The sequence below is a fragment of the Perca fluviatilis genome, chromosome 18 (genome assembly GCF_010015445.1).
Source record: "Perca fluviatilis chromosome 18, GENO_Pfluv_1.0, whole genome shotgun sequence".
Taxonomy (NCBI): Eukaryota; Metazoa; Chordata; class Actinopteri; order Perciformes; family Percidae; genus Perca; species Perca fluviatilis.
In genome coordinates this window covers 23602217-23610372 of record NC_053129.1, presented here as the reverse complement: position 1 = coordinate 23610372, position 8156 = coordinate 23602217, and the positions used below count along the sequence as shown (strand labels likewise).

Genomic DNA, 8156 nt, shown 5'->3' with positions numbered 1-8156 from the left:
TCAACAGGCTTAACTCTAGATTGAGTAGGCTAGTTTTGTTCCCATCTCCAGCCCTCAGCAACGAGAATCAAACCACTTATATCAGGAAAATGTCGCTGACATGTGCGCGCCAGTATGAGTGTTGTCTGTAGGGGGCCGCAGATCTGGAACGGGATTGATGATGGCCTCAAGGTGTTGCCCTCTATCGTCAACTTCAAAAGACAAAAAAACATTTCTTATTAACCTATATCTAATATAAAACTGTTCTTTCGTGGACTACTGGGATGTATGTGTATGATTGTATGTGTATATGTTATGTATGTACTGTTGCGCTTTTTGCGTGCATTTATTCATCATCATCTGGATACAGGTGGCTGTGTTTTTTATAGTCTGTACCACTACCCTTTCATGAATCATGGGCCCCCACCTATAAGCTTTTCTAGCTTCTTTGGGGGACCCATTCACTCTACCCAATTGATCTTGTACCCCAACTGTATTTGTTTGAAGTGGTATTGTGAATTAAAAAAGAATAAACTCATAATCCTAATATATCTGTAAGGTATTTTCATTTTAATGTAGGAATAATCATATCATTCGTCCAGGTATGTTTATTCGTACATTAATACGCTGAAGAACGTTAAAGCGGTTGGTTACCATGGTGTTTTTGTTGTAGGTAGAGACAGCTGTGCCGCGAGGGCTGCATCTGACAAGCCGTGACGTCACTTTAGGCGGGTTTTTCATGGAAAGTGCTAGAAGGAACGAAGCACACCCTGTTGGTTTGGAATATTCCTCCATCAGATTAAAAAGATCCTCATCCTTTGCTATAAAATAAACGATGTACCTGGACTTTTGAATGAACATGTTTATTAGGTTGGTGCAGATATTTCTGCCTCAATAGTCTATAGTGGCTGCTATGGGACCTAGTCCGTCACCAAAATGTTGGTCTATTCAGTATCTATCTAGCACTATCTTTTGCATAAACTGCCACGAGGTGGCAGCAATGGTGCGCTGGGCACAGGTATTGACTTTGTTAGTGGAGTACTGCAGTATTTTCCAAGATACAAGGTGTTCCTTTACAACCAGCTGCTTTTGGGTGCATTGCGCTGACCTTTGTATTGTTAAGTATACATAAACACTTTTAGATTTGAAATATTACTATTACTAATTTCAAACGGCTGCACATCACCTCGCGCAAAGGGATTTTACCTTAACGTTACATTTTATTGCAATTCATTGAAGTCTTCCAAGGTTGTGCACCTGATTACTTTAATAATATTATGTATTCAGCATCTCTTTATGCGTTCATATCAACACTCCCTTTGATTTCAAGTCAATATATTATAACAGTCGTTTTTGTCTGTTTTGTACCCAAATAGAACCATCTAGTAGCAGTAGAAGGTGCTAGATGGTGCACCGCGGATGGATACGGCCGCACACTGAAACGGTTGTGTATAAAGATTCCTGTCTATTAAAAGGAAGTCCCTTTCCATTTCCCTGCGTCAGAGAGCAGAAGGGACGACGAATTGGTTGTATTTTGTTCAAGATTAGTCAACGGAATAAATAAGGTATGGGCACGAGTATTTTTGCTCACAAATAGAACACTTTATGCTCCTTTAATATGTATGTTTTGCTAACCCATCACTGAACTACGGTTGGATGTAACAACGATGCGAGCTCATGAGTCACGACGATAAACCGTAAAGTTAGCTAGCTAGCTCCAGAACGGTCTCATGGACTAACCGGCATATAGCTAGCTATTACCCAGCATATTAATGTTTACCCTGTATGCTCTCAAATCCTGTTACATAACGTTTAATCCGTACACGGTGGGATTTTCGTGTAACGTTACAGATAGCTAGATACTTTGCGATGCTGAGCGGTGTAGCTATATGAATGTGACACTGTGCCGCACTGTTAAAGGCCGGGCTTGGGTTGCAATAAGGCAGGTGTGGCGAACATGACCATGCTGAACATTCGCTCTGACTAGACCAGATCACAGAACAAGAGTCCCATTATAAAGCCAAATCCTTCCACCTCAAAACATTACGTTAAGTCTAAGGTAAGGGTAAAGGTCATAGTTTCTCCAAGCAACGTTATAGTATGTCGTTGTCACCCAGTGTCTTTTAACGTTACACATAATAACGTTTTAATTACAAGTGACCTTATAGCGCTGTATTTCCTAAAGGTATCCTTATTTTTGTCTGTAACGTTAGCTGTTCCCCAGCACGTGTTTGCGGAGTCCATTGTCTGTCAGTAGACGCCATGTTGGTTAATGGCTACATCCGCCGATTTGTAGCAACACTATGGAAGCGGTCCAATTTTACGAAACGGGCGTTTTGACACGATTGAATTATGATCCCGTTTTATGTCTAATGAAACCGAAATAATTAGCGCTTTTAAGTGGAATGAATCTCACACTTAAAAATTGCCGTTTTAGCCTTTCATGGTCTATGGTTGTCTTCTGTTGAGTCATTGTGGTGTTTGTCATCCATTTAATTTTTTTTTTAAATGATGTACACTTTCTGTTTGCCATTTGGACAGTTTGCTCAAACATTGCGTTTTTCTTTTTCTGCAGATGCCTGAAGAAATGCACCAAGAGGAGGAGGCTGAGACCTTTGCCTTTCAGGCAGAGATCGCTCAGCTGATGTCCCTGATCATCAACACCTTCTATTCCAACAAAGAGATCTTCCTCAGGGAGTTGATCTCCAATGCCTCTGATGTAAGTCTGCAAGAGCTTGGTGGCATTTCCTGATCCTAAACAATAATTCAGTTTCACTTTCACATGCCTATTTTGTGATACATGTAGTGGTAGTCTTCATAATTACGATGATAATGCTTCAAAATTTATTTTAGGACCTTGCATACTTTCAAAATGGTATCAAAGTCTTGATGTATTGTCATTGTGTTTTACAGGCTTTGGACAAAATTCGCTATGAAAGCCTGACTGATCCCACCAAGATGGACAGTGGCAAGGATCTGAAAATTGACATCATCCCCAACAAAGCTGAACGCACCCTGACCATCACGGACACTGGAATCGGCATGACCAAAGCCGACCTGATTAACAACCTGGGTACCATCGCAAAGTCTGGCACCAAGGCCTTCATGGAGGCCCTACAGGTACTGCAGTGGAACATGATCTAGATTGCAGCATGTGGAAAATGAGGACAAATGACACAGGGCAAAAAACCTTCATTTAACCTTATATTTAGTCTTAAATTGCTCTACAAAGAACCGAATAATAGGAATGTCCTTTTTTTTTTTTTAAATTATTTTTGGTCTTTTAATATGAATATGATCGGATAATTATTGCCTAAATGTTTTAAAATGCATCTGCATTTAAAAACTACACTGTAGCCTTCTGACTGCTGCAAGCCTTATTCACAAACCGCTTAATCAAAGTCCTGGTTTAAAACTTTTGACTGTTATATCCTGAAGTTTTAATTGTGTTCCCTCTAGGCTGGAGCTGACATTTCCATGATCGGTCAGTTTGGTGTGGGTTTCTACTCTGCCTACCTTACTGCTGAGAAGGTGGTTGTCATCACTAAACACAATGATGATGAGCAGTACGTGTGGGAGTCCTCTGCTGGAGGTTCTTTCACAGTCAAGGTTGACAGCGGTACGTTTCCTGGCAGTTACACAAAGTGCTCGAGATTGGCAACATTCGCATAATCCAAAATGTTTGCAAATAAGGTCTGTTACATAGAATTATGGCCTGTGCGATACATCTGGAACATTGTTTGCATCATTTGCTAGTTGCTGTCACTGACATCAGGCCCTATGCACACTTGTTTTGGCGTGGCGTTATTTATCTAGTTCCATAAGTTAACTTTGGCACTAGGTGTGAAAATTACTATAAGGGTAATTTACAGTGTGAAATTACGATACTTTAACCTTTGCATCTGACACCATTATCGCCTAACATTAGATTTACGTGTGGCTGTACAATTCTGTTCACAGGCGAGCCCATTGGTCGTGGAACCAAGATCATCCTACACCTGAAGGATGACCAGACAGAGTACATTGAGGAGAAGAGGATCAAGGAAATTGTCAAGAAGCACTCTCAGTTCATTGGCTACCCCATCACCCTGTTTGTAAGGATTACATTTTGACTATTTATTTCAGTCTAGTTAAAACTGTTTCCAGATCAGTGAAGTTAAACGTTTTTGATTCACAGGTGGAGAAGGAGCGTGACAAGGAGATCAGTGATGACGAGGCAGAGGAGGAAAAGGCAGAGAAGGAGGAGAAAGAGGAGGGTGAGGACAAGCCAAAGATTGAAGATGTGGGATCAGATGATGAGGAGGACTCCAAAGACAAGGACAAGAAGAAGAAAAAGAAGATCAAGGAGAAGTACATCGATGAGGAGGAGCTGAACAAGACCAAGCCCATCTGGACTAGGAACCCCGACGACATCACAAATGAAGAGTATGGAGAGTTCTACAAGAGTCTGACCAATGACTGGGAGGATCACCTGGCTGTCAAGGTAAATGCTACAAGGCAATTTCAGCTGTTGACTGATATGTGCCAGCACTGTGGCTGAAAATAAGTCAAACTAAGGTGAATTTTCCTCTTTTATAGCACTTCTCCGTGGAGGGCCAGCTCGAGTTCCGGGCCCTGCTCTTTGTTCCCCGCCGTGCACCTTTTGACCTCTTTGAGAACAAGAAAAAGAAGAATAACATCAAGCTGTACGTTAGGCGAGTCTTTATCATGGACAACTGTGAAGAGCTCATCCCAGAGTACCTGAGTAAGTTCGCTTGGCTTTTTTTTCCATCTCGGACAAAGTGTGTGTGTGTTACATCACTGCACTGACTCTTACCTCCCCTACACAAAGCTGTTTTGCTGGATGGGATACAAAGGCTAAATGTTGAGATGGTTCCAATAAGCAATGTTTTGTGTTGATCTCCAGACTTTGTCCGTGGTGTGGTCGACTCTGAGGACCTGCCTCTCAACATCTCCCGAGAAATGTTGCAGCAGAGCAAGATCCTCAAAGTCATTCGCAAGAACATTGTCAAGAAGTGTCTGGAGCTCTTTGCCGAACTGGCCGAGGACAAGGAGAACTACAAGAAGTTGTACGAAGGTTTCTCCAAGAACATCAAGGTAAAATAAATATTAAGTATAATCATAAAGTTCTTAATGGAAGTTCCTCTTTCATAATGCACTCCTCCTCTTCAGTGCACCTCCATGGATTCATTAGTCTTATCTTTTTTTAAATCTAGCTGTACCTTCTAGCTTTCTAAGGCAGCCTAGTCATAGATTTATTGGCCAGACATTTTAAAGGCCCTAGATAGCTGGTGCAACTAGTTGTAGTATATTGTCAACCATTTAATAATCTCATGGAGTTGTGCTAAGTGTACGTACCTCTTGGTACAGTCACTTAATGCTGTAGTCATGATTAGTAACTCGTAACCTGATTGGAGTGTGTACTATAAGCGTATTCATTTTAAAAAGATGGCGTTTGTATTTGCAATGCAACATGATCAGTTGAGTATTTAATAAAGTCAAATGTTGCTGGTTAATCAATTTAATCTTGCATTGTGATATAGGTTACTGGTGTATGAAATTTTGTTTTTGAATGGGCATATAATCACAATTTGTTATCTATAGCTGGGCATCCATGAGGACTCTCAAAACCGCAAGAAGCTGTCTGAGCTGCTGCGCTACCACAGCTCCCAGTCTGGAGATGAGACAACCTCCCTCACGGAGTACCTGACTCGCATGAAGGAGAACCAGAAGTCAATCTACTACATTACTGGTGAGTTTGTCTTTGAGAAAAGCATTTTATTTTATTTATTCATTTTTTTTTTTCCCCTCCCCCTACCTGATAACATACTTGTTTTGTAGATTCTAATTTTTTTCGTAGACGGTTGCACCGCACTCAGGAACATAAGTAAAACTAGTATTAAATTGCCTTTCACTCACTTGACTTCTCCTAGGTGAGAGCAAGGATCAGGTGGCCAACTCGGCCTTCGTCGAGCGCGTCCGCAAGCGTGGCTTCGAGGTCCTGTACATGACGGAGCCCATTGACGAGTACTGTGTCCAGCAGCTGAAGGAGTTTGATGGCAAAAGCCTGGTCTCAGTCACCAAGGAGGGGCTGGAGCTGCCAGAGGATGAAGAGGAGAAGAAAAAGATGGAGGAGGATAAGGCTAATTTTGAGAACCTCTGCAAGCTCATGAAAGAGATTCTTGACAAGAAAGTGGAGAAGGTCAGTAATCCTAATGAGCCAATATTCATGTTGACCAAATGTTCCTTCATTTAGGTTCTTAGGACTTCACAACTACAGTTGACAGTGTTTTGTTTGGAAACAGGTGCCCTAACTGGTCCTAACTTGTATTCTGGTGAGTTCAATACAGCTGCAAGGAGGTCCCTCAAGTCTTTGTCCTGAATGAGTTTTTGATTGACAAATGTGTTTTGACGAGTGACCGGTTCCAAATGATTGTGGAGATGTAAAGCCAAGAACCTGAAGTAACTTCTGAGTGTGATCTAACATGCCTGTTTTGTTTTTTACAGTTTGTGAAACTAGAATTATGAGCTGAAGTTTACCCATTTGGTCTAAATATTTTACTGGTCACAATGTGTGTGTGTGTGTGTGTGTGTGTTGTATATGAAATTTAGACAGAAGATGTGGTGGAATTGGCCATGCTGGTGTGTTAAGCATTTATTTCTAACATGACTGTTCTGCATGGTTTTTATTAACTTTAGAATGGGTCTGCCTGTTGTCAAGATGCCTAATTGCATGTTGTGTTGAGTCTAAATGTCCTCTGATCGGCTGTCTCTACCAGGTGACCGTGTCCAACAGACTGGTGTCTTCCCCCTGCTGTATTGTGACGAGTACTTACGGCTGGACGGCCAACATGGAGAGGATCATGAAGGCCCAGGCACTCAGGGACAACTCCACCATGGGCTACATGATGGCCAAGAAACACCTGGAGATCAACCCTGACCACCCCATCGTGCAGACTCTCCGGCAGAAGGCAGATGCTGACAAGAACGACAAGGCTGTGAAGGACCTAGTCATCCTGCTGTTCGAAACTGCCCTGCTGTCCTCAGGCTTCTCCCTGGATGACCCACAGACCCACTCCAACCGAATCTACAGAATGATCAAACTCGGACTGGGTAAGGACGCGCAGCAGATCAATATTGGTAGCTTTTACATGCACGTTACTTGAATTGATATCTAACAAATGACATAATTGTCGTACCTGCAGGTATCGATGACGACGACGTCCCCGCAGAGGAGGCCACTTCTACAGCCGTCCCAGATGAGATCCCTCCCCTAGAAGGCGACGGTGAAGATGATGCTTCACGTATGGAAGAAGTTGATTAAACAACCCACCCCCCCAGATTTCTAACACTTTAGCCTCACTTTTCAATTGTTCATCCTTAAAAAGGCAGTTACTGCAAAACAAATAGTCATTCATGTTATGTGGTGGACCGGTGTTGCTCTTGCGTCCAGAGTGTTACTCTGCGAGACCTTAAGAAAAGCGGTTTTGGTTTTTGCTGTATAAGTTCATGGTGACAACACGTATGTTTTAACGAGTACCCTGTTGCACTGAGTTTTAAATGTTGGAGTGGTAAATGTGTGAACATGGGAATGGTACATTCCATTATCAGATTAGGTCTGGAGGGTTTGGGGAGGTTCTGCTCATGTGCAACACTGCACGCTGCATGGAGAGAGGACTGTATGATTCCTTTGCCTGAGTCCGGGCTTGTCTGTATTCCAAGTCTTGTTTTGCAAAAAAAATTAAAGATGTAATACCTATGTTTTGTCTTGGATTGTATGTGTTCTATGAATGGGACTTTTACACCATTTTGAAAGATTCACCGCAAATTTGAGAATTTAAAAAGGAGCTTTTATTTTTTTATATTGGACTAACATTTGGGATGTTGACTTGAAACTTGTGTTTGGGACTGTTCTTCCAGGTGACCACTAGGTGGGGACATGCTCCACAAGTTGCATATCAAAGTTGGTTTAAAAAGGCTTTACAGAAATTTGATTTGCAATTGTACATTTTGTATAGAGTAAATCATAAAACTAAGCAGTTTGGAGTGTTCACACTAGAAAAGCAAATAGCCCAGATTTACAGAAATTCAGACTTGTTTTATAGTATGTACCTTGTAAAACTAGTATGGAACTAGGTCACAGCAAAGGTAAAATGGCCTCTAAAGTTGAATGTAGT

General features: G+C 41.7%; 1 protein-coding gene across 2 annotated transcripts; it reads left to right on the top strand.

The window, feature by feature from the left end:
- Window positions 1-1387: 1387 nt before the first annotated feature.
- On the top strand, window positions 1388-7738 carry hsp90ab1 (heat shock protein 90, alpha (cytosolic), class B member 1). 2 transcript variants are annotated; one of them, XM_039781490.1, is made up of 12 exons: window positions 1388-1544; window positions 2555-2698; window positions 2893-3099; window positions 3439-3598; window positions 3940-4073; window positions 4157-4462; window positions 4558-4723; window positions 4886-5076; window positions 5584-5731; window positions 5913-6181; window positions 6285-6314; window positions 6759-6870. In XM_039781490.1, the coding sequence occupies exons 2-11, from the start codon at window positions 2555-2557 to the stop codon at window positions 6291-6293; spliced, it is 1734 nt and encodes a 577-aa protein (XP_039637424.1). In that variant the 5' UTR covers window positions 1388-1544; the 3' UTR covers window positions 6294-6314; window positions 6759-6870. The 2 variants fall into 2 exon arrangements, with proteins under 2 accessions (XP_039637424.1, XP_039637423.1); XM_039781489.1 differs by lacking the exon at window positions 6285-6314 and adding an exon at window positions 7185-7738 and having other exon boundaries at window positions 1389-1544; window positions 6759-7092.
- The last annotated feature ends 418 nt before the right edge of the window (window positions 7739-8156 follow it).

Bases quoted from the DNA above. Each gene is read 5' to 3' on its own strand.
- hsp90ab1 (XM_039781489.1), top strand. From the start codon at position 2,555: ATGCCTGAAGAAATGCACCAAGAGGAGGAGGCTGAGACCTTTGCCTTT. The intron at 3,100-3,438 runs GTACTGCAGTGG...TGTTCCCTCTAG, and splicing joins CCTTCATGGAGGCCCTACAG to GCTGGAGCTGACATTTCCAT. The intron at 5,077-5,583 runs GTAAAATAAATA...TGTTATCTATAG, and splicing joins GTTTCTCCAAGAACATCAAG to CTGGGCATCCATGAGGACTC.